Source organism: Chiloscyllium punctatum, chromosome 8 (assembly GCF_047496795.1).
Source record: "Chiloscyllium punctatum isolate Juve2018m chromosome 8, sChiPun1.3, whole genome shotgun sequence".
Classification (NCBI taxonomy): Eukaryota; Metazoa; Chordata; class Chondrichthyes; order Orectolobiformes; family Hemiscylliidae; genus Chiloscyllium; species Chiloscyllium punctatum.
This window is the reverse complement of record NC_092746.1, coordinates 1,486,877-1,512,240: the sequence shown is the minus strand read 5'-3', so window position 1 is coordinate 1,512,240 and position 25,364 is coordinate 1,486,877. Positions and strand designations below refer to the sequence as shown.

The following is a 25,364-nucleotide window of genomic DNA, read 5'->3' as shown; positions in this document are numbered from 1 at the left end:
CCTGTCTCCCATCCATCATTCATATGGATTTATCAAGTGAAATTTCTGAGAAATCTACATGAATAGAGTTTCTGTTTACTTGGTTCAACCTGCTGAATCAATTACCAAAAGCGTTCTAGAACACTGCGATGTCTCCTTGATCAAGTATTGACTTTGTGACACTGTTCTAAAGGAGTAATTTCCTACAGTTGATTCCATCACGTGGAGTCAACTCTGATGTAGAGCTCTTCCTTCGCAAGGAGAACATTCACTAGTTAATTATTACTCATTGACAAATGTGAGTTTGAGCTTTCACTCAGCAGATTACCAGCAACCCCTCACAAATACAAAGATGAGGAGAACTTTTCACTGTGAAATCTGTGTGTTGGCCCCATTCTCTTAATACTGACATGCAGCTGATCCAGTATTGATTTTCACTTTGTTCTCCATTACCAGGCAAGTCAAAGTAATGCACACCTCAGTGTAAACAGTGTCTACTATTAAATGTAGAACTCAGATAATTTAAAACCACTCTTGCAACTTAACCAATCACATCTAATCATTTTGAAAAGGTAAAACATTTTTGAGTCTTTCCTTCCCATATTAAGCATATCAGAATAACAGTTTTAAAGGTCTGTGGGTACAATTTAATGTTAAATGTTTTTCGAATCTATTCTGAAAAATCAAAGTTAACATACAGTTTTTATCTCTAGACTTATAAAGCTAAAATTTGTGAATGCTTTAAGATAGCTAAAGTGGAAGACTATAGACTTAACATATAACAGATACAAACAATGCAGAGCATGATTCAGCAAGGTCAGTAGAATGTTGAAGTATATAGACAATACAAGTCAGAAATAATTAGAACCAAATAATGCTGCACTCTGGTCAAGCCACACTTTGAGAATTGCATATGATCAAGTTGCTGGAACAAAACGGACATTCAAGTGCTTAAGGTAGAGCAAGGAACGACTCGAAGGCTGATGCTAAAAGTCTGAATTGTGAGGAAAAACATGAGAAACTTAAGGTCTGCAGCATGGAAAGGAGGCATTTAAAAGATAATCTTAGTGTATAAAATAAATACTATATTAAATAGAGAGTGTGGGACAGGGATGCAAACTAATGAGTTTAGGATTGTCTCTAAAAGTCATATACATAAAGTGAACATGTCAAATTGAATAGTTGAGTCAAAAACTCTAGTACTCAAGAAGAAATTGGAATGTGATGTTTGGTGAACTGGTGGATCTCCAAGTAGATGAATTATGTTAGCCAAATGATCTTTCCCCATCTGTAAATTATCTTGGTTATGGTTTAACATGAGTAGTAATAAATAACATTCATAAATAAAACAGACAAAGTTATTCCAATTAATGGCATCTAAATGAAATTTGTTATTGTGGCAGATTAGGGTGGGTAAAAGATAAAATCTAGATAGAATAATTGTCACATTTTGTACTGTGACAAAAAGCCTTCCTTGCATATACTTAAATACACTCTGGAGGTATTTTCATGTACAAAAAAATTCCAGTGACAAAAGGAGTGTGGAGCTCACTGATAAGGCACAGATTGGCTTAATATTTTGGTCACCTATACCCTCTTTTATATCACAAATACAGTTGGGTGCAAAAAAATAAGAAGTTAGCTATTCAAATTGAGTAGAGTAACCCCTTTCACAATTACTATAAAGAATCAGTATCGGGCTTCAAATTCCACAGAAGTATCTCAATGATGGTCATGTAATTATGACTGACGTTAGTTCCCACAGAAATGTCTGCACTTACTGAGTGAATGTCAATACTATTGTATAAAACATTCAAAATAAGAGGTAAAACATTCCAAATTTATCCATTCATCTTATAGAATATATCACATTAAATTTTAAAACAAAACTTTTAAAAAAGAATTGCATTTATCAGGCTTATTTTACAGAGGAGTTATTCTTTGCTCCTTTGAAAAGTAAACACTTAAAATAACAAATGTAACATCCAAATATACTAGGAGGGAACAGAACCATTCATTTATAGCTCATCATGTTTATATGTAAATTCTCTAGCAGAAATGTATCCATCCTCATCTTCATCTTCATTCTTAAAGATGTCGTTGACCATAGATTCCTGTTGGGTGTCATTTTGTGCAACTTTATATTTGTCAAATTCTCTGCGGAGATATTCTTTCACCTAAATTGCAAAGATAGTTCAGGGTTAAATTTAGCAGCAAGGAACATTCAAAAGCACACAATCTCTAAACTGTAGAAATTTTATAAGTTTAAAAAATACTGGAGAGATGGAAATGGTAATACTGTTAAAATAAATTAAAATGTTGCTTAAAAAACAGTCAATGAATTTCATCAATGCCTATCAGGTCACAATTATTACAAGGATACAAAGTTCTGTCATGATGAGTGCAAGAGAAAAACTTTGGTGCCTCTTTTTCCAGCAATATTCAAATTCTGTACTACCAAATGACTAAACTTTGTAATTGATCTAGGTGTAATTGTAATTGGTCTATGTAAATTCAGAATGTTTTACATATAACAAAATATTAAACATCTACATACACAAGATTTACTTTTTGGGTAAGATCTTCCAACAGGTACTTGCTTATTAAATTATGTTTGAAATATTCCTATTACACAATTATGACGTGCATATGTACTGTAGACATGAAATGATCATGGTATGCCAACTGGTGATTTAACTTATTAATATTTTTAAGGTTGATCAGGAAACCTACTTATTTGTAATTCAATTGTGGGTACCAGTTGCAACAAGGGCTCCATTAATTATATCAATGTACTTCAGTGACAGCATTGTGCAAATGGAAAAATGGCCTTTGCTGAAGAGGACTCATATCAGACTCAACATAAACTCAGTTCATTCAGAGTTGTCGCAATACCTGCTGGGTCTCTTCAGCACTTTCAGCTTTTATGGAGGAGCGACCTGAACTAGTTGGAGGCAAGATGTGATTTATCACATAAAAGTTTGGAATGGACAATATTTTCTAGTTGTTTATTGCAGGTGATCATGTAGGCACAGAGTCATTTTGTACTCTCTCAAAATTATCAATAATTTCACAAAAAGGGATAGGTTCACAGGCAAACCTCATTGAAAAATACCCAAAATCTTTCTACTGACAAGAGTTTATGCAATTAAAGTAACTAAATATTGTTTATCTATAGTTAAAATGCTGCATGAACAACTGGTTTTTAATCCACCAAAATGAATGGTTTTCAAAATAAAGATATAGTCCAGAAAAACAAGGTGAAAAAAAGTTTGTTAAAGTAATACAAATACCATTTTCTGTCTGAGCATTTTTCATTGTAAGGGTATATGCAGACATGTTAACATAAATATTAGGAAAATAATGCAAAGAAAACAGTGCATTCAACAAGTACAGAAATTAAAGTTTAAGAGCTGGTTAAGCTAATAAGGCATGAACCAGAATGAAGCCACATGACCTACTGCCACGTGCAGACCAGCAGAACATGCTAGAAACAGGTTGCATTCATAGCTATCTGCAACTTCGAGTTGTAATCTGAGTTGTTAAATGAGCCTCTTTGAAATTTTCACAATTTAATCTGTATTACTTACCAGTAGCACAGCGACTACAACAACAATGAGATGTATAGCCAAAGCATATGACAGATTTAAAACCAATAAGAGACAACCTGAAGGCAAACAGTGAGGTCGGATGAAAGACAATGGAAAAGCAGATGGCAGTTATGAAAAATGATAGACAAGGAACCCAGTAACCCAGTTGTTGAGATATAAAAATCATTGAAGTTGTGAGCATTTACTGTTATTTTGGAATAGATCAAAAAGCAATTTCTGGCTTCTGCACATGCATCTTTTAAATGTAAAGCTTTGCTGTAATTTTTCTTGCTTCTTCACAAGCTTCTCTATAACATTAAGACCATAAGATTTAAGAGCAGAATTAGGCCATTTGGCCCATTGAGTCTGCTCTGCCATTCCATTATAACTGATGGGTTTCTCAATCCCATTCTCATGCCTTTCCCCTATAACCATTGATCCCTTACTGATCAATAACCTATCTATCTCAGATTTAAATACACTCAATGACTTGGCTTCCACAGCTTTCTGTGGTAATGTATTCCACTGATTAGCAATGCTTTGGCTGAAGAAATTCCTCCTTATCTCAGTTCGAAAGGTTCATCCCTTCACTCTCAGGCTGTGCCATTGGGTTCTAGTCTCCCTTACTAGTGGAAACATATTCTCCACATCAACTCTATCCAGGCCTCTCAGTATTCTGTCAGTTTCGATCAGATCACCCACTCATCCTTCTAAACTCCTTTGAGTGCAGTCCCGGAGTCCTCAACCACCTCTCACACGACAGGCTCTTCATCCCCAGGATCATTCTTGTAAACATCCTCTGGACCTCAACGGCCAGCACATCCATCCTTATATATGGGGCCCAACTGCTCAAAAAATTCCAAATGCGGTCTGACCAGAGCATACACAGCCTCAGCAATACACCTCTGCCCTTGTATTCTAACCCTTTGGAAATGAACTTCTTTAGTTTGCTTTTACTTCCTCAAAGAATTCTAACAGATTTGTCAAGTATGACCTCCCCTTGAGGAAGCCATGGTGACCCAGCCCTTTTTTTTAAAATCATGCACGTCCAAGTACTCCGCAATCTCATCTTTAATAACAGATTCTAAAATGTTTATCAACAATTGACTTCAGGCTAATCAGCCTATAATTTCCTGTCTTCTACCTCCAAACTCCCAAACTATATAATCACTCAGGTCGTGTCTCACTCTAATGTGATCTTTCCTTCCCAATTGTGCAAAGATTACTTAGATTTAACATAAAAATATATGAAATGTTTGAATATGGTATTAACCAACTCGTAATCTGCTAAACATATCAGTAAAAGTTAAGGCTGGTGGATTTGGGAGTAATTAAATCTTAATGGCATGATACCTTTTAATTATGTCAAATAACTTTTGTGATCTTAAAAATCTGGAGTCTTTCTGGATTACTTTCTTCCTGCATTCTGGACTGTTTTATTGCATTGTTTTTCCTGGTTTTCAGGTTCTTTTTGTTTAGATTTTAACCTGAATATGCGAGAATATTTATAAATAAAAGAATCTTACTTCATGTCTGGACAATTTCCAGTCATCGTTGAGGTCCATCTCCTGGAATGATTCATGCGACCGTGGCCCATTTCTGATGTCAAGAAGTTCAACTTCAAATATCAACGTGCTTTCAGGTGGAATTTTTCCTATATAAAAGAACTGGTTTTAGTTGTGAAACTGAATACTTGCACTCAAAATTAAGAAACAACTAATTTTCTTGCTTCCACTTCTGCCACGTCATCAGAAATATTAATAGTGTCCTGCAAACTTGGATTTACTTGTCACGTAATTGATGAAGATATCAAGACATACTTGGAGACAGGCGAAAATGTGGGCATGTATCTTTATATGAATTGTTATACTATATACATTAATCCTATTTAGTTTTTAAACTGTTGAAAGGAATTCTGTTGAAAATGAACACTTCAGATTTCATGTATCCAGTACTGAGGACTCACAACAGATAAGGCATGATAGGATGTGGAATACAGCTCGCTCAGCTATGATCCATCACACAAGAGCACCTGCTGTATCATTTTTCAGTTTGTCTCACCAGCCACTCTGGATGAGATGCTCAATTGAGCAAAAATTTAGGGCTGACTTTGTATTGTCAAGCCATGCCCAAAAGGAACTGTATTAAAACCAATCAGAATAATCTGATGAATAAAATCTACAAACAGCCAAGATTTGAGATTTATATTCTATCATTTCTACTTGATTTGACTGTAGGGAGAGGGGGTAGCTGGTAACTATCCCCACAGGAGTTAAGGACTCATGTTTTGCAGGCTCTCCTCACTTGTGGGTATCCAGTATGGGCCCAAGTATCTGGAAAAGCGCAGCAGGTCAGGCAGCATCCAAGGAACAGGAGAAGCAACGTTCCTGAAGAAGGGCTGATGCCCGAAACGTCGATTCTCCTGTTCCTTGGATGCTGCCTGACCTGCTGCACTTTTCCAGCAACACATTTTCAGCTCTGATCTCCAGCATCTGCAGTCCTCACTTTCTCCCCAAGTATCTGGACACCTCCTGATAATAGCAATTGCACACCCTCTGAGTACCAGAATGTCATCACACTAACCATTGGGACCACTGAATCCTTGCGGGGCCCTGATGTACCCGTTTTAGTGGCAATGAGCCTTACCAGTGAGTACTGCCAAGATACCAGGGTTCAGGAAACTTGCACTGCTAACGTTCATGGTTTTGTCATTCAATATTTCATGTTTAACTAGTCTCAACAGTCTTAACATATACTGACATTTAAACATTATGTGGGTCTCAGCTGCTGGTAGTACTACATCCATGTATATACTCTGGAGGAAGAGCTTGCTTGTTTTATTACTATGTGGCATAAAATCACGATGCACAGTTATGATAGGTCGAATGTTTTCATTTGTGGTATCCTTTTCACTCACTTGTAGCCAACCTTTCCAGAAAGTATAAATCACAACAGCATGCAAAAGTCACTGGGTAACGAAGACTTCAAGAACATTCACTGAGCATGCATGACCATGTTAGCTGTTAACCAAACAAAGAAAGCATAGGATGGTTAGTAATTTAATTGTAAAACATTAACAATTTTCATGTTAGAACTATTTAGTACATTAGTTGATAAAGGTGAGAAAAAGTTGATGCAGGATATTTTGCTTGTAATGTTAAACAATATCTGGATTTGTTCCTTGCATAAGGAATCTGTACTCAGGGCAATGAACTCTAGCCTACTGAGAAACTTTTCCAAAGAATTTATATGCACTATCATTTTATATCATGTCTATCATATAAAATGTTACAACTGTGAAATTTTATTAGATGGCTGTGTTTTAAACTGCCCCTTTATATAAAAGGTGAAGTAGAAGATCTTGGAATGGAGGACGTGACCACCTTCAAAACCTGCCTGGAGCTAAGCCCATTTGACCTGTTTCTTAAAAATAAAGGCCAAGGTCAAAACCTATTGAAAATAAGGTGCAAGTTTTAACATCAGACAAAGAATATAGTAACTGGGCTTGCTGCGCATAGAATATCGGAATTAGTCAGACAAAGATTTGGAGATGACTGTAACCAGATGGTGCACAATGTGTGACACAGATAAATGATCAATTTCTGGTTATTACCAAACAGTTTGCTCATGAGGACAAATTTCCTGTTTGAAGAGAGGAGGTTTATAGAGAGGAGATTTAAAGACCAAGGAGTCGCTGGAGGCTACCTTACTATTTCAATCCATTTAATTCTTCTCAGAAGATTAAATGAAAGAACTGTTTTTAAAAGAGCAAGAGCAAAGAGACTCAATTCTGTTAAAATCAGGAGAAAATTGACCTTTACATATCAGAATCTATCTACTGAAAATGTACAAATGCAGTATAAGGTTTATTTTTTTTTTAAATCCTATTGGGTTTGTAATATTTTTTGTTTAATATATTAGTTATCTATTAAATATGTTTCAATGTTGATTTTCATTTTTGTTACACTAAATGCCTTAAAATGTGAAATATTGCGGTGATCCTTTGCATCGATCACAGAAAATTCATATCTCTTCTTAAGGGTTTTAGGTCTCCATGTGGTTAACAACGCAAAACAGTTGTATGAATCCTGAGTAGAACTTTGTTGCCTTTTTATCCTTGACATGATCCCTGGGACTACAGAACTTCTATGCTTTTACACTCCTATTTATCTAACTCACTCCAACTCTTGTGGTTTTATTATTTTCCTCAATTTCAGCTAAAACAAAATTGGTTGGATGTCAGACTGGTCGATACGTAGCATATTAAATATAAAGCACTGAAACAACAAGATGTATTTTAGGCAGAGTAAATCACAAATATTGCAAGATAATTAGAAATGAAAAGGTTTGAACAATCAGAATTTTCCAATCAGTATTACTTTAAATGCTCTGATAAGCATCTGTGTCTAGTAATCATAGCTGATCCAGATTATAAAATTTGCAAAGTCATTCCTAAGTTGGTGGTTAAGTATACAGGAAAATATTTTAAGTATGTGCAGCTGAAATAAAAGGTAAATATTAGCAAGTTATATTTCATGGATGAAGTATAATAAAACACTTTGTGTTGTTAAAACTGGGTACAATACCTTTTCCTTCTTTTCCATATGCCAGGCTTGGGGGAATGACTAGCTTCCTCTTCTCTCCTGCACACATCTCACGTAAACCTCTGTCCCAGCCTACAAGTGTTTCTTTGATCCCAAGTGTAAACCAAACTGCCTCGCCATTGTTGTTCTTGTGACTGAAATACAATAAAATAGTTTCAGAACCAAATTTTGAGCCAGAGATACAAGTAGGTCACAAACAAAAACAGAAATTGCTGGACAAGCTCAGCACATCTGGCAGTATCTGTGGACAGAAATCAGAGTTAACATTTCAGGTCTGGTGACCCTTCCTAAGAATGGTCTGACGAAGGGTAACTAGACCTGAAATGTTAACTCCGATTTCTCCCCACAGATGCTACTCGACCTGAACTTTTCCAGCAAATTCTATTTTTGTTTCTGATTTCTAGCACCTGCAGTCCTTTTGTTTTTTATTCGATACAAGTAGCTGCTTCATCATTCTTTTATTGCAAAAGTGATAAATGTACCACAAAGAAATAAATAAAAATTTTAATTGCATCACACTTTGTTATGTGCATTAGTCTTCTTAACATAATTAAGATATTTGAGAGAGTGTAATTAAGGGTTTGGGTAACAAAGCTTTTGGTTATGAATATGGAGAATGGTGATATTGTGGACTGACTTCATTGAATGTGAATGAATCACCCATCTAGACTGCTAAAGGAAGCCAGGGAAGAAATAGTGGATGCTCTGAGGATTATTTTCCAATCCTCAGCAGATACAGACAAGATACCAGAGGGTTGGAGGTTTGCAAATGTTGTACCATTATTTCAAAAATACAAGAGGGGTTGTCAAAATAATTATGACTGATCTATCTGACCCCAGTGATCAGCAAATTATTGGAATTAATACTGAGAATGAGGATTAATTGTTACTGAGAAAGGCACTCATCAGGGATTGTCAACATGGTTTTGTTATGGGAAGGTAATTAAACTTCGAGGAGGTAACAAGGAGAATTGATGACGATCATACAGTGGATGTTGACTATATTCATATTAATAGGGCATGTGACACGATCCCAAATGGCTGACTGGTCAGAAAAATTGAAGCTCAGGGGATAGAGGAATGAAATGAGTAGATACAAAATTGGCTCAACAGAAAGAAAAAAATGGCTAATGGTTGAAAGATGTTTCTGCGATTGGAAAGTAGTTGCCAGCGGTGTTCCAAAGGTTGGGTCCCTTGCAGTTTGAGGTACATCTTGGTGAATTAAACTTAGATGGAGTGGCATGATTGGAAATTTTTCACATGACACAAAAGTGGGTCATGTTGTTGATGCTGAACAGAATGGTTGTTGACTGCAGGAAGGTCTGAATGGTTTGGTTAAGCGGAAAAAAATTGCAAATAGACTTCAATTGACAGAATTGTCAGGTTATGTATTAAAGCAAGGGAATACATGGTAAATGTGAGCATGTTGAGTGGGCCAGAGGAAGTGAGAGACCGTGAAATGCCTGACAACTGCTCACAGACACTGGCATGGCAGGTAGATAAAGCTGTAAAGAAGGAATATCTGATGCTTTTTGTTATTGAATGAGGCATTTAATTTAAAATTAAGAATGTAATTCTGCAAGTACACAAGGCACAAGTTAGGGCATAACTGGAGTCTGTGTGCAATTGTGATGACCAGATTACAGGAATGATGAAATTGTTCTAGAGAGAGTACAGACAAGATTTATGAAAATGTTGCCAAGTCACTAAAATTGCAGCTATGAGGAAAAGCTGGCTAGGCTATGGTTAATTCCATAAGAACTAAGCAGGTCAGGGCTTTACTTGAGATGTACAAAATAATGAGGTACTTGGATACATTGGAGAGCAGAGCCCCAATTTCTCCTAATGGACAGGTCAGGTACCAGGAAGGATTGGGGGGACACAAGGAAAACCTTTTGCAACCAGAGGGTGGTGGATATTTGGAATTTGGTGCCTAATTTGGTAGTGAAGACCGAAACCCTCAACTTGTTTAAAATGAACCTGGATCTCCATCTGAGGCACTGTAACTTGCAAGACTACAGGGCAGAAGCTGGACTGTGAGATTGGATTAGGTGGCTAGTTTATTTATTGATGTCGAGTTGATGGGCTGAATGGCCTCTTTCTGCGTTGTAACTTTCCTATGGTTGCATGACTCTATCCAAAGGCACTTCACAGGAGGACTCTGAATCAAAATTTTACACCTAGTCATACAAGGCAATATTAGGGTAGATTACCAAAAATGTGGTTAAAGTGGTTAGTTTTAAGGAACATCTTAAAAGGAGGAAAGAGAGCTAGAGTTTGGGGAGGGAATTCCAGAGTTTTGCAGCTGATATCACAGCAATTAAAATCAGGGATGCGCAAGGCAGCAGAACTAGATGAGCACAAATGTTGGGGGTTCGAGGAAATTGCATAACAGGGAGGAAGAGGCAATGATAAGATTTTAATACAATGAGAATCCAAAAAATGATGCACAGTCAGTGAGAACAGGACTGACAGACAAATAGGGCATGGTGCAAGTAAGGACATGGGCACCAGCATTTTGGAGCTCAAGTGAATGAAAAACAATGTTGGAGACCAACCTGGAATACTAAAGTTTAGAGGCAACAAAGATATGATTGACAGATTCAGCAACAGGTAGGTTGAGGCAAAGACAGTATCATTTGATGTAAGAGGCATAGATAGGCAACATTAGTGATGGTATGAATGTATGGCTGGAAGTTCATTAAAAATGACATTCATGTTGCAAATATCATGGTCTTGTCTGAATTGCCAGTGAATAATGGAGTCAGTATGTAGGAAACAGAGTTTGAAACAGTCACTTTATTCAATCACACCAATATTTAAATTGGTGTACTGGATATCAGATAAGCAGTTGAATAATTTAACAAAAGAGAAAGAGTCTTGACAGCTGGTAATGAAATAGAGCTGGCTGTTGTCAAATATTGAGAGATAATTTATGCCATGTTTTTCACTAATCTTGCTGAGGCACAGAATTTAGATGAGAACTAGGAATGTATGAAGGATAGATCTTTTGGGGACAGTGAAGGTGAACCATGAAGTGAGAAAGAGAAGCTCTTTCAAATAATATCCCAATTACAATTAGGTAAGTGAAAATAGAATAAGACAAGGTCCATTCAGTTGGACAATATTGGAGTGGAATTGGAGAAGGATAGTGTGGTCATCCATAGCAAAGGCTGCAGACAGGTCAAGAAGGAACAAGGAGGGAAAGTTTATCCTCGTCACAGACACAAAGAATTGCCTTCCTAAATCTGTTAGCTCTAGTTTTATGTTATGCCCTCTTGTTCATGATTCTCCCATCAGGGGAAACAGTTTTTCTATAACTCCCTTATTAGATCTTTTTGACATTTTAAAGACTGCAACCAATCACTAGATGGTTTTTATTCAAGCCAAGTTTATACAAACTGTAACGATAATTTAACCTCTGTGCCCCAGTATCATTGATAAATTTAATAGACAGTCTCTCAACATCCAACATATCATCTCAAAGGTGTAATGCCTAACACTGAATGCAGTATGTTGGATGGAGAAAGACTCCATATAAAGGAAGCATAATTACTTTCACTTTGCAACTCAGCCCCCTTAAGTTAACAGCTAATATTCCCTAAACTTTTTGTACGTATTATTCCACAAGTTATTTTGAAGTTAGAAGGACCTTTGTTTTGCTTGATCATTGGATGTTGGCATCTATTGCGCATTTTTAATTGCTCTGGGGGTGATGGTGAGCTGCCTTCTTCCATCACAGAGCTGTTAGGAAGGGGGTTAGGAAGATTTTGATGCAGTGACATCAAAGGAACAGCAATATATTTCCCAAGTCAGAGTGCTGTATAGGGCCAAGTGGGCTGCTTTGTTCTGGTGTCAAGGTTCTTCGGTGTTGCTGGAGCTGCACTTATCCAGAAGAGTGGAGAGTTTTCCATCATAATTTGTGGCTTCAAAATGGTGGATAGTTTTGAGGAGCGAGGGTATGAGTAACTTAGCACAGACATTCTAGTAGCTGACCTGAGCTTGTAGCCATTATATTTATATTGAGTGTCCAGTTCAATATCTGATCAATAGTAACCTCCGGGATGTTGATAATAGGGAATTCAGCAATAGTTAAGTTTTGTTCCTGTCCTTGATGGCCATTGCCGGCCAACATTATAGCGTAAATTGTACTTGACACTTAACAGCAAAAGCCAGAATGCTGTCGAGATCATGCTGTGTATGAACATAGACTACTTTTGTATCTGTGGGGTCACAAATGATACTGAACATCAGTGAAAAACCCCACTTTTGAACTTATGATGGTTGCAAAGTCATTGATGAAGCAGGTGAAGCATATGACTCTACCCTTGAAAATCTCAAGTGCTATTGTGGTATAGTGGCAGTGTCCCTGCCTTTAAGCAATGTCTTTTCCCTATAGTGGCAGATTTCAAGACTGGGGGGCATAATTTTACAGTTAGAGGCAGACAGACTAAAAAAAAGGACATGAAGGGTAACTTTTCTTTATATGCAGTGGTTCATGTGTAGAATGAACTTCCAAAGGAAGTCATGGATACAGGTACAATTAAAATGTTTAAAAGTCATTTGAATAAGTACATGAATAAGAAAGGGTTGGAGGGATATGGGCCAAGCACAGGGAGGTGGGACTAGTTTACTTGGGATTACAATGGGCATGGGTTGGTTGGACAGACCAAAGGGTCTGCTTCTATACTGTATCACTATGACCCGGGTTCAAGTTCCACTCACTGTCGAAGTGTGTATAGCATCTCTGGACAGGTTGATTAGGAAATATCTACCTGATGAACTTCTACAGGCCTGGAACAGAGGTGACTGACTTCCAACAATCATAACAATCTTCCTCTGTACCTGCTATGACCTCCAACCAGTGGAGACCTCCTGATTAAAAGTTGACGAATTGACATTCAGGTGCTTTGGTCAAATACTATCTTGATATAAAGAACAGTTACTCTATCAACTCCAGATTTCAGCTCTATTTTTCCATGTTGAGACTAAAACTGTAATGAGGTCAACAGCTCAGCAGATAAACACAAATTCACTGGGCAGATTAGATTGATTCCCTATGGTGTGGGAACATGTGCTTCGGCCCAACTAGTCCACACCGACCCTCCAAAGAGTAATCCACCCAGACCCATTTCCCTCTGACTAATGCACCTAATGCTATGGACAATTTAGCATAACCAATTCACCTGATCTGCACATCTTTGGACTGTGGTAGGAAACCAGAGCACCTGGAGGAAACCCACACAGACATGGGGAGAACATACAAACGCCACACAGACAGTCACCAGAGGATGGAATTGAACCTGGGACCCCGGTGCTGTGATACCAGGCATCATGCCACCCCTATCATTGAGAAGCAAGTGCTGCTTGAACAGCACTTTCAACAACAGCTTTGATGACTTGGAATGGTGTAGGGGTCATTGGCAGTTTTGGATTTGTCTAGCTTTTGTGGTCAGGACATTATTGAGCAATTTATTAGATTGTTCAATAAGTGTCCAGGTTGTAGCTGTACTGGAACATCTTAGGTGCTGGAATACCAGTTCATGGCAAGATATCCCAGTGTAAGCCTAGAATTCAAACTGAATTGAAAGAAAAGTTAAATGCCCCATTTATAGCAGCAAAAGTAAATCCCCAGTTAAGCCCATTATCTGTATACAAGTAATATACATCACACCTGGGCTGCCTAGCAATATTAAAATTTGGCAATTAAACTCTATCTGGAGTTATACTGCTGCCAGTTAATATTTAAATAATGTTAAATAGCTTATGGAGGGAACCAGGAATCAGAGGAAGGACTGGAAAACAAAGTGAAAAGTGCAACATTGTTGCACACACCTCATTATAATTCAGTGGTGTCACTGCAGAGTCCCCAGCTTTGGTACTAAAGCACAATGTCGCTAATAGTATTGCACTCTTGGAGGTCCCATTTTCATATATAAACAAAATGATGGACTAAGACTCTCACAGACACTATTTTAATAGTAGAGGAGCTTTCCCGGTCTCCTAACCACTTCGTGTTTCAACCAATAACTGAAGTGTACCACCTGGTTATGTATTAAATTAATTGCCCTACGGATATCCTCATATTGTAAAAGGCACACTAGTGTAAATGCAAAACTCTTACTTCACTGTTATAATCCGACTCTCAGCTTTGCTCATCAGGCAACTTGGAAAGTTAGTGACACTTTTAAAGTCGGAAATATCTATTCAGTCTTGAACCTCACAGACTTACCTGGAATGAAACATGGTGCCATTCTCAAAAAATCCAGCATAATGGATCAGTAACTGGTCACCTAGCTTGGTCTTTCGGTGACAGAGGAAAGGCTTTTGCAGCACATCGATTTTCACATCAGCCTCTGGAATCAGGGCACTGCTGGCATAACCCAGCACAAAGGTGAAAACGAGTGTGTGGGAAGCTTGCAGACCCTTGGGCAACATAGTATGCAAAACTGTGTTTCTCCCACTTTTTTTCTTGAGAATATATCCCTTTCTTTAATTACCCCCACTGTCTTCCCCTTCCCTCCCTTCCGTGCTCAGTCCCAAACCCATGTAGACGTGGCACGTCCAACTTGCTCACAGTCAACTCTCGCACAAACCCCGCCCCCCTCGCAGCCAACGTCACAAAGGAATCCACACGCTCCCGGCGAGCGTTCGACAGCATGAAAACGCAACAACCAGCCCCACCCACCGGCGTGGGGAAATCTTCCATCTCCTCAGCGCTGATTGGTGCAGGGCTACGGGGCGAGGCGGCCGCCGCCCGCCGCTGATTGGATTCCCGCCCGGGATCCTCAACAGTGCCAGCAGCGTTCTCTAGCGAGTGGTCCATTGAGCTGTCAATCATAGCACATCACACACCCGGGTCTGTTCCTGGTTGCGTTCGGCTGTTCTGAATTGTTGCAGTGTGTATCAATGGAGTGGGAATGGTATCGTGAGTTAGCTAGCAAGTGAATGGCAGGGGATCCGTACACTTACCATGGAAGGCATGCTTTATAAATGGACCAATTATCTCAGTGGTAATTCGCTCTCTTTTATTTCAAGCGTGAGATTTGGTTATGTGTTCGGCTTTGATTTCAGTTTACAAAGCAGGCTTGGGTGTGTGCTGAGTGCTCCTGTCAGCTCGTTGCTTTAGTGACCAAAGCGATGTTTTGTTTTCTCTCCAGTTGACAGGCCTTCTAAGATCGTGGCAGGGCCTCTAAAAACAGCCGCTTGACTTAATGTGATTGCATTTTTATTTTTAAAAATGTCTTTTTAGGGGTCTCGGCCTGAACATGAAGACAGTGTAAATAGGATTTAGTATGAGCTGCTCCAAATGCACCTCCCGATGCTGCTGGGCTTGCTGTGCTCTTCCAGCCTCCTGCTTGTCTACCGAGTAAGCTGTAACCAGTATTCGGAGTCTGTTGTGAGGTATCTAGGTCACACGGTGGCAAGTAAAGCTGCTGTTGTCACGTTAGATCTAATCTTTTTTGGCATTCTTTGACACTAAACGTCATTGAGGATATCTTTCAATAAGAAGGCTGCAATAGGTCGACCTTGACTCCTTTTTTTGGTTAAGACTGGATTTCACTATCTCTCAATGCATGTGCTTTAAACAAGTCTGTTATCCTTGGTCCTTTTTTTTTATTAACACTTCATTTCAATTAATAAGATTGGAAATGTCAAGCATGCTTACTTATGATCATTCCTTATTTTATTTTAGAAAACTGAAGTGAGGGAAATTATTGAAGGAATTTCCCATGCTCCACTTCTTCAGCATTATCTGACTGAGCAGTAATTATCCTCGAGGTTTCTTTAAAATTATCTTTCAATAACATAAGACTGATTTACAAGTTAATTTTAATTAGCATATAAAATGTTCTGCAATTTACTTACTTTGTTTGGAATCAATTGAATTGTTACTTCATACTGAAGTATAATTTACAATGTACAATAATGGATTTAGTGCACCCATCAGTTTGAATATTTAGAGTTTTATTCTGACATCATTCCATTCACATTATCTGAGTGCCACTTGAATTCTGTTGTTCAGGAGAGAGTTCTGTGTGGATCTGTTTACGCACACACACACACACACACACACACACACACACACACACACACACCTCTTCATAGGTGCCATCAGTAAATCAGTGTGGTTGATTGTAAACACATAGAAGTTTGTTGTATTGCTGACAATGTTGGTTGAACAGTTCTGTGTCATCTCAGAAGTTCAGTCACTTGTAGGTAAACACAAAGTAGGAAAGAAGTCACAGTTTCACTCAGCACATTTGTCATGCTTGGTCTTGCATTGTAACAACTTTATATTATACAGAAGTGAATTATTTCCAGATTGTGCACATACTCTAAAACAGTAGTTTTGGTGTCTTGGCTAGTCTTGTCCTTTCAGTTCCCTTGTTTTCAGGAAAGTCACTTTATATTTCAATTTTTCTGACTCACTTGAGAGATTCAGAAGGAAGCTGCAAATGGATTTATGTAAAGTTTTCATGGCCATAGCTTGATGTGGCTGTCACTGATTAATCCTCCTGCAGTGTTATCAACAGTGAGCATTTGCTTTACTAAAACCATTTATCCGACATATTAGTCTAAGCAATTGCTTACTAATAAATGCTTATATACCACTGCATTTAAGTACCAAGATGGGTGGACTATGTTTGGTGTCAGGTGGTTTCTCCCAACATATTTGACTAGAGAAGCTTAGAACCAAGTTAACCTCTGTGGCTGTCTCAGAATTGTAATATTTCCCAAACAGGACCAGAGTGGCCCAGTGACGTGTTATTAATCAGTAATTCATGCTGGTTTACTGGGGCCAGGGGAGACATATCCATTATTGGGTTAGAATTGTTCTCACTCCGATCCGGGTGAAAGTGAGGACTGCCAATGCTGGAGATCAGAGTCAAGATTAGTGTGGTGCTGGAAAAGCACAGCAGGTCAGGAGCATCCGAGGAGCAGGAATATCGACGTTTCGGGCAGGAGCCCTTCATCAGGAATCCTGATGAGGGTCTCCTGCCCGAAATGTCGATTTTCCTGCTCCTCGGATGCTGCCTGACCTGCTGCTTTTCCAACACCACTCTAACCTTGACTCATTCTGAACCAGCCAGCCTTGCAGACTAATGTTTTGGTGGATTGAAGAATTTTGTCTGGACAAGCATCTGGAGGCTACTTGAATTTTGTGTAGGCTGGCTACGTAGTTTGTTAGCTTCCAGCTGTTCCTCTCTATAGACCAATGAGCCTTAGCAAAAACAGGAACTTCTGGAGAGACACAGCAGGTTTGGCAGCATATCTGGAGAGAAAATAGAGTTAATGCCTTGAGTCAAGTGATCCTGATTTAATCCTGAAGAAGGTCACTGCAGTTTAAATGTTTATTTTCTCACTGCAGATGTTGCCATACCTGCTGAGTTTCTCCAGTAATTTCTATTTTTGTTTCAGATTTCCAGCATCCACAGCTCTTTATTTTATTTTGTTGACCCTTTGGTTTTGGTCCCTGCAATCAGTAGCTAATCTCTCTGGACTTGGATGGTTGCCCATGTTGCTGTGGACAGACTTCTATGTTTAATGTGGCCTCGGTTATTATGGATTTACTGACAGGAGAAAAACCTGCTTCTGGCAGCACATAACACTGAAAGCCATATGAACCAGGAAAATGATTTCTTCATTCAGCTAAAAGCTAAATTCTACAGATTCTGGAAGTTTGAAAATAAAAGAGAAAGAGCTGGAGAACCTCAGCAGATCTGGAGGGATCTGTGGAAGAAACAGTTAATCTTTTGAGACCAGCATTATTCTTGAAGAAGGGTCATGCTGAACTCAATGTAAATTCTTTTCATCTCACTACAGATACTGCTAGTTTGCTGAGTTTCTCCAGCACTCTCTGTTTATGTTATTAGAAAATCAATTGCCAAATTATTCAAACTAGCTTGGTAGACCTGCTACCATTTTTATTTTAGTGGCTATACCTTTTGAGGGTATGGGGTTAATATTGTAGTGTTTTGTCTTCTCCATGTCTCTTGTACTATCAATACTGCAGCTAGCTTATAGAAAGTTACTCAGGAAATTCTATAATCGTCCGTTCTGACAAATGCAACTGGAGCTATTTGATTGTGTTTTGAATACAGTTATATTAAAGACTTGAGGATGTTGGTGTTCAACATCTTGTCTTTCCATTCAATACCAGTAGTATGATAGACAGTGCAAATGAAAATGGTTAAGTTTCTGGATGTGTCACCAACAGCAGCTGCAGCCCTACCATCAATTTAGAAGGTGCTGAGAGCAGTTCGGTTGCATAAATACTTCTGGCAGTGTAACTCCTTTTTCCTGCTGGGTCATTGTTTGGGCTTCACGAAGGCAGAGCAGGTCTTTCCAATCCATTGTGTAATTTTGGTATTGATTGTGATATTCTGAGAGAGAACATTATCAAGATGGCAAAATGAACCTGTGGTCTTATGTGGTGGATTATTGATTGTAATCAGAGAGAATGTGACCAAGGGAGCAGGTGTAGTTTGGACCATGACTTTAATGTTTTTTAAGCTGATTGTAGTCTAAAAATGCTATGTCACCTGAGCAAAGCAGTTGGATAAGAGCTGAATTTACTGGAGAATGTAATAGTTGGCAGCACTTCAATTGTAAAAATCTTATCAATGTGTTCAAGTCTCTCCCTGGCCTTGCCTCTACTTATGTCTGCAAGCTACTTATGCATTACAACCCTATAAAATCTCATTGCTTCTCTAATTCTGGCACTTGTGTATCCCCAATTTTGATTAATCCACCACTGGCTCTATGCATTCAGTTATCCAAACCACACATCTGGATTTCTCTCCCTAAAGCAAGGTGGTAAGGAAAAGCCAGGGAACTATAGACTGGTGAGCCTGACAACAGTAGTGGACAACTTGTTGGACGGAAACCTGAGGAACAGGATTTACACTTAACAGGACTTATACACTTAATGGCAAGGTCCTAGGGAGTGTTGTTGAACAAAGAGACCTTGGAGTGTAGGTTCATAGTTTCTTGAAATAGGTAGAAATGATAGTGAAGAAGCCATTTGGTATGCTTTCCTTTATTGCATTGAGTACAGGAGTTGGGACGTCATGTTGTGGCTGTACAGGACATTGGTTAGGCCACTTTTGGAATATAGTGTGCAGTTCTTGTCTCCTTCCTATCAGAAGGAATGTTGTGAAATTGAAAGGGTTTAGAAAAGATTTACGAGGATGTTGCCAGGGTTGGAGGACTTGAGCTATAAGGAGAGGCTGAATAGGCTGGGGCTGTTTTCACTTGAGTGTCTGAGGCTGAGGAGTGGCCTTTACAGATGTTTTTACAATCATGAGAGACATGGATAGGATAATAGACAAGGTCTTTTCCCTGGGGTGGGGGTGTCTAGATCTAGCGGGCATAGGTTTAGGGTGAGAAGGGAAAGATATAAAAGGGACCTGAGGGGCAACGTTTTCACATGGAGGGTGGTGCATGTGTGGAATGAGCTGCAGGAGGAAGTGGTGGAGGCTGGTACAATTACAGCATTTAAAAGGCATCTGGAGGGGTATATGATTAGGAAGCGTTTGGAGGAATATATGCCAAGTGCTGGCAAATGGGACTCGATTAGGTTAGGATATCTAGTGGGCATAGATGAGTTGGACAGAAGTGTCTGCCTCCCTGCTGTACACCTTTATGACTTTCCCCTCTCCTTTAAAACTACTTCTTTGTACAAGTTTTTGCTGACCTGTCTGAACATTTCTCAATGAAGTTTAGTGCCAAATCTTATAACACTTCTCTAAAGTGCTTGAGTTTGCTCTACTGTGTTAAAAATACTAGATAATAAGTGGTTATTATGTTAGCAAGTAATGCAAAATTAGTGGCAAAAATTAGCAGTGATCTGCACTACTATTATTTTTGTATGCACCCTTGGAAAGTTGAAGATGTCATCACCTACACATTATTTGATATAGGCGTCTGTATAATCTTCTGAAATACCTTGAGCAGTATCACAGTAAATGTATTTTCAGCAGCACTGAGACAAGAAAACACTAAACACTGTTAACTATAAATGGCGCTAATACGTAACACTGATCTGTTAATCCTAAGGGCCTGCTCGGTCTATTAATCAGGCTGTCATATCAACAGGAAGCTATCAGACCTTATTTGCAATTCTGCCAGGGCATCTATTGTTTAGAAGAATCTCCTGCAATGTATCATGAGTTGCAAAATCAAATGGTAATATCCATGTATAGAAATTCTGGTACTCTGCATGGGTTGAAGGCTGAAAAAAAAATCATATTTGACATTCTACGCCAAACTTGAATGCTGCATGGATTTCCTCCGAAAGAATATTTTCTGCCAGTCCCAATTAGTTTACAGAAAATTTTATCTGCTAACAATGCAAAATGAAATTTCCAGTGACAATTCTAGCTTTATGCTTTATAAGTATATGCTGCTAGCTTTTTTAGAATATTACACAGCTTTGCATTCCAGATTTTTTTGTTGAGGTTAAGGACTCTGTTACTCTCTATGTGGCTGTGTGATTCGGGTGGGACAATGGTTAACACTGTTGCCTCATAATGCAGGTTCCCAGGTTCGATTCCACCATTGAGTGACTGTCTTATGTGGGTTTCCTCCCATAGTCCAAAGATGTGCAGATTAGGTGGATTGGCCAAATTACACTTGTAGAGTCCAGGAATGTACAGGCTAGGAGGATTAGACATGGTAAATGCGGGATTACAGGAATAGGGTGGGTTTCCTTCAGAGGGTAGGTGCAGACTTGAGGGCCAAATGGTCTCTATCTGCTCTATGGAGAAATATATGGTTGTGGGTCATGAAATCCTTCCAATGTGGAAGCAGTGTGGATTTGTACAGAGACACCACCGAACTGATTGTTATTACACCTTTTGCTATATTTGAGGGCAATATTTGAGGAGTTACCTCCACCATTATCTTTCGCAATTTTTCTTTCACAGTGAAAGTTTAAGGTTGAATTTGATGTTATAATTGTTGAAATATGGTTTTACGAACCATAAGTGAGAGTTGAGCAGTGTTCATCGAGGCCAGAATTGTCTGATTTCCTCTTTATCCTCAAGTTAATATTAGCTCACTTTGATGATTCTTGAGACAGTGGAATTTTACTTTTGGATATTCATTTGGTTAAAAGAAAAAATGTTTTCCTTCATATCTTGACTTCCTTGTGCAGGGAAGACATAACTAAACTATTTCTATTTGCGATAATACTAATTTTAAATGATGCGTAGTCTAAATGGACAGTCAAAAGTATTGCCCCAGTTTTAAAAACGATTATGTTATTGGCTCTCAGTATTATTTCTGGCTATATCTCACAGCAACTTGTTGCATCTGCATATGTACAGTTCAATGTAAGTTGGTGTCAGAGATGCTTTGTATCTCCGTAGTGTATACTGTTACACTCCTAACTCATAGATTTTGCATTAAGATCACTTTACTGGCGTGAACTTGTAATGCTTGCTCACCTGTACTGCGCTATATCTGGCTATGAAAGTTAAGGGAACTTTGATGTTGTAATAAATGATAATTACTACTGAACAACCTCTAATTCTGTAAACTTAATGTTGTAAATGTGAAGTCTTATTCCCTGAGAAGAAATTTAATACCAAGCAACTTTAATAGTTCTAGTTTTTCTCTCTTGTATCCCTCCCTTTAACCTCACCAGCATGTCGCAATCTTTATTTTACTACTTGTACATGATTGAAATTTAATTTTTATTTCCTGTGTTTACTTCCCGACTGGCACTTTGCATGTTTTAGTGAGGATACTTCAGTCTGGTTGAAGAATATTGCAGTTGCTGGCTGTGCTCATAATGCCACAGACACCCTATAGAGGGCACTGCAATAGATTAGATGCCAGTTTAGTCATACTCCCTACTGACCGGCCTGTGAAGTAACGTTTGTCAGTGGTGAAAGCTGTAACTTTGCCCCTTCAAGTAAATTCTAGACTGTTATTTCAGTTTGCATTTCCTAAGCTGAACATTTAACTTCAAACCCATTTCTGTAATGCAAGACACCGGATACAAAGTGATTGAGACTTAAAAGGAGCTTTCAGAATGATAAATACAATTCCTAATTTTGAAGTTCAAGCTGGAAAAGATAGACGCTAATGTTGGATTGACAAGGGAGTTTTCTTGTTGCTGGATTTTTTGGCGAATATAAATTCACTGATAACTCTGAAATAATTGACAAAATAGTCCCAGTTTATCTTGTTAGAAACACATGTGTATGCTATTCTATAGTTTAATAACTTGACATTACTAATGTTTTTTGCACAGGATGGCAGCCACGCTGGTTTATTCTTGCTGGAGGAATTTTGTCCTATTATGATTCACAAGAGGACACGTGGAAGGGCTGCAAAGGCAGCATTAAGATGGCAGTGTGTGAAATACAAGGTAAAATATAAGGTATTTCTTAACATCTTTGACCTTCAATTTCCATTTCCTTCCTGCTGGTATGGAATAATTAGAAAATTGGACTCAAAAAAGACTTTCATTATAAGTTACACTTGGCATTAAAAATTCTTGCATTTAGTATCTTCCCTTATTTGGTATTAACTCTTCATGGCTTTAATTAAGTTTTAATTTAAAAAAAAATACTGTGTTGAACAATGAAAACAGTGCATTTCTGGAGTTCATAGTTCAAAATATGGGTTATACCTTGAAGGAATGTAATGTGCAGTAACATTTAGTATGAATTCCAGTGTTAGTCACTTCAAGTGAAAATGAAATGATAAAGCAATATATATTAAAATTATTTCACTTAAGCTGACAATTCTATATTCAAATTTAATTATGTCAATGGATTGTACAGAATGAAGGTGCAATAATTTTGATTAAGGATGTTATTTTAAAGCTGTTTGATGTATTTACCTGGGTGAAGAATGGATTTTAATTATAATTAATGGAGAGAGGTTTTTGTTTTTGTTTTTGTTATATTGACTCTGAGCAGCTTAGACACCAAAATTATGAAAAGAATGCTGTTTAACAGGTGAGGAATTCTCTTTACACGAACTTCCAGAGGTTTTAAAGGATGGCATAACATCTGCAGGATGACCAGTCTCTGACAGAGAGAAAAAAAAAGAGATTTGGGTTTAACCCTTAGTCAGTTTTCGAAAGGTACAATGGGACACTGAACTTCTGAAAGAAAAAGCTGGTTACACAAAATGGTATACCTTATGTTTCTGATGTTTTTTCATAATTTATGTAGTTCCAGTCATGTAATTTAAAATATATATTTATGTTTTGTAAATGTTTCATCCATGTGGAATAATTTATGCCACAGCTATATTTACTTTTCTTAGTTTAGTCTTGTGCTCCATTTCATGATGTTTTTTCTGTAAGCTTCAACAACAAATACAACCGGTTTATGTTGGTAGTCTTCAATCCCAGTGAACGAAGCTGACTTTTCTTCTGAAACACCAAACAACTGATATGTGGATTGAAGCAATTTTTTTTTTATTGACAAAAAAAATCATGCATCTTCCCTCAACCTTTTCTTTATGATCTCTATTTCTGATGTTTCAATGCTAAGATCTAATATAACTGCTGTATTTGAATCCAAGCCACTTGTATTACAAGGAGGTTTTTGAACGTCAAAGCAGTACATATGTTAGGAATTCTACAGTGTTATGCAAGTTAAATTTGGGAATATGTCTGACCTTGAACCTATCTCAGTGATTGGAAAAGATCTATGTAGTCCAACATTGAAATTTAGGCACTTTGCACCCAGATGCTGACCGTGTATTTAAAATCTCAGCAATATTCTTAAAGCTAGGTAGCAGGAAACACAAAATACTGCCTATTCATACAACTCCCCTCATTAACCCCACCCATTTAATGTTTTTCCAACTGGGAGAAACCAGCGATCCCTTTCTCTAGATCTTTTCCTTTGTTCTGGCAGTAAATTTGAGAAGGTGCTAAAATGATCTATTTCAACAAATCCTCCTTTATCTGGTTTTCCATGTAACCAGAGGGACTAAGGGCCAGCTCATGCACAGAACTACTGCTGAAGTTAAACACCATTAGTTTCACAACAGAAGAATAGTGCCCACTTTTGTTTCCATTCCAAATGCAGTGAACAACCAGACAGTGAACCTTTTTGCATGCGAATGCATCTGGATGAAAGTGGGTCTGGCTACAGGAATAGAGTGGAGTACGGAAATGTTGGGCTGGATTTTCATCAAGGAAATAGATATTAGGAGTTGGGAATTTTTCCTGATCCGATAATCCATTCTCCATTCTGGAGGAGCAATCCTACCCTAGTTTCATGTTGTGGAGGAAGACATGGGTTCGTGATCAGCTAGCTGTCTCCAGAAGCAAATCTGAGACAGCAACAGAGATGGGCAAGTGGTTAAATTCATACCTATTTACTGGGATATTAGCCTAGTTAGAACCTTGACCATTCGGCTCTTGAGGTCTCATCCTGCACAAAACTCATACCATCTTCAATCCATGCTAACATATTTTGCATTCCTTTCATATCTCAAAGCACCCTCAATGCCCCCTCATATCTCCCATTTCCCCATGCATTGCATATATTCATTCTTTCAGCATCTTAGGTGGTCAGAACTGATGAGCTATTTCCAAATCTAACCAGTCTCTGCTCCTGAAATAGATGCTAAACGCAAAGAGACTTTGAAAATCTCTGGCAATAAAATTGTTCATCTTCCAATTTCTTAAAAATACCGATCACGCACACAGCCACACAGCCACACACTGCATACCTCTTAATTCCCTGTAAATAAACACATTGACATTGAAAATAAATCTTCAGAGGAAGATCAAGTTATGATCTCCTGCATGTTGGACAGATGGATAAACATCAATTTCCCGCAGATGGCTTCATTAAGATTGCTTGCCTATAATTCAAGAGTGGCTAATGAGCTGATTGAGTAGAGTTGACATAGCTTGTAGGGAGTGTGTGCTTTGCTTGTTTAACACATTTATAACATTGAATAACCTGATTTTTCTTGATGGAATATTTTCAATGTGTTTGCACAAAATTAAATTTGTCATTGAGAACTTGAGAAGACAAAAGAGGCAATGTTTTCCATGGAATGTAGAATGGCTGTTTTTCTTTCGATTCCTGACTCCAGACAAGAGTCTCCACATGTTCTCGATTCCTCTGAGTTGCCATGAAGTATGGCTAGTACGCTATCAAAATAGAGTGATGTTTGAAATGTCCCCCCTACCATGGAGTCG

At 38.2% G+C, this 25,364-nt stretch overlaps 2 protein-coding genes across 6 annotated transcripts in view; one reads left to right on the top strand and one right to left on the bottom strand.

Moving 5' to 3' along the window:
- Positions 1-513: 513 nt before the first annotated feature.
- On the bottom strand, positions 514-14,744 carry fkbp14 (FKBP prolyl isomerase 14). Its single transcript, XM_072575023.1, has 4 exons — positions 14,406-14,744; positions 8,156-8,307; positions 5,096-5,223; positions 514-2,156 (listed from the first exon to the last, which is right to left on the bottom strand). The coding sequence occupies exons 1-4, from the start codon at positions 14,609-14,611 to the stop codon at positions 1,998-2,000; spliced, it is 645 nt and encodes a 214-aa protein (XP_072431124.1). The 5' UTR covers positions 14,612-14,744; the 3' UTR covers positions 514-1,997.
- A 274-nt stretch (positions 14,745-15,018) lies between these two features.
- plekha8 (pleckstrin homology domain containing, family A (phosphoinositide binding specific) member 8) overlaps positions 15,019-25,364 on the top strand; it is a 77,937-nt gene continuing 67,591 nt past the window's right edge. For 3 of the 5 annotated variants that reach the window (XM_072575019.1, XM_072575020.1, XM_072575018.1), the window contains exons 1-2: positions 15,019-15,186; positions 22,440-22,556. In XM_072575019.1, the coding sequence (XP_072431120.1) occupies positions 15,147-15,186; positions 22,440-22,556 (157 nt within the window). In that variant the 5' untranslated portion in view covers positions 15,019-15,146. The remainder of the gene's footprint in view (positions 15,187-22,439; positions 22,557-25,364) is intronic. The other 2 variants (XM_072575022.1, XM_072575021.1) reach the window with 1 other exon arrangement.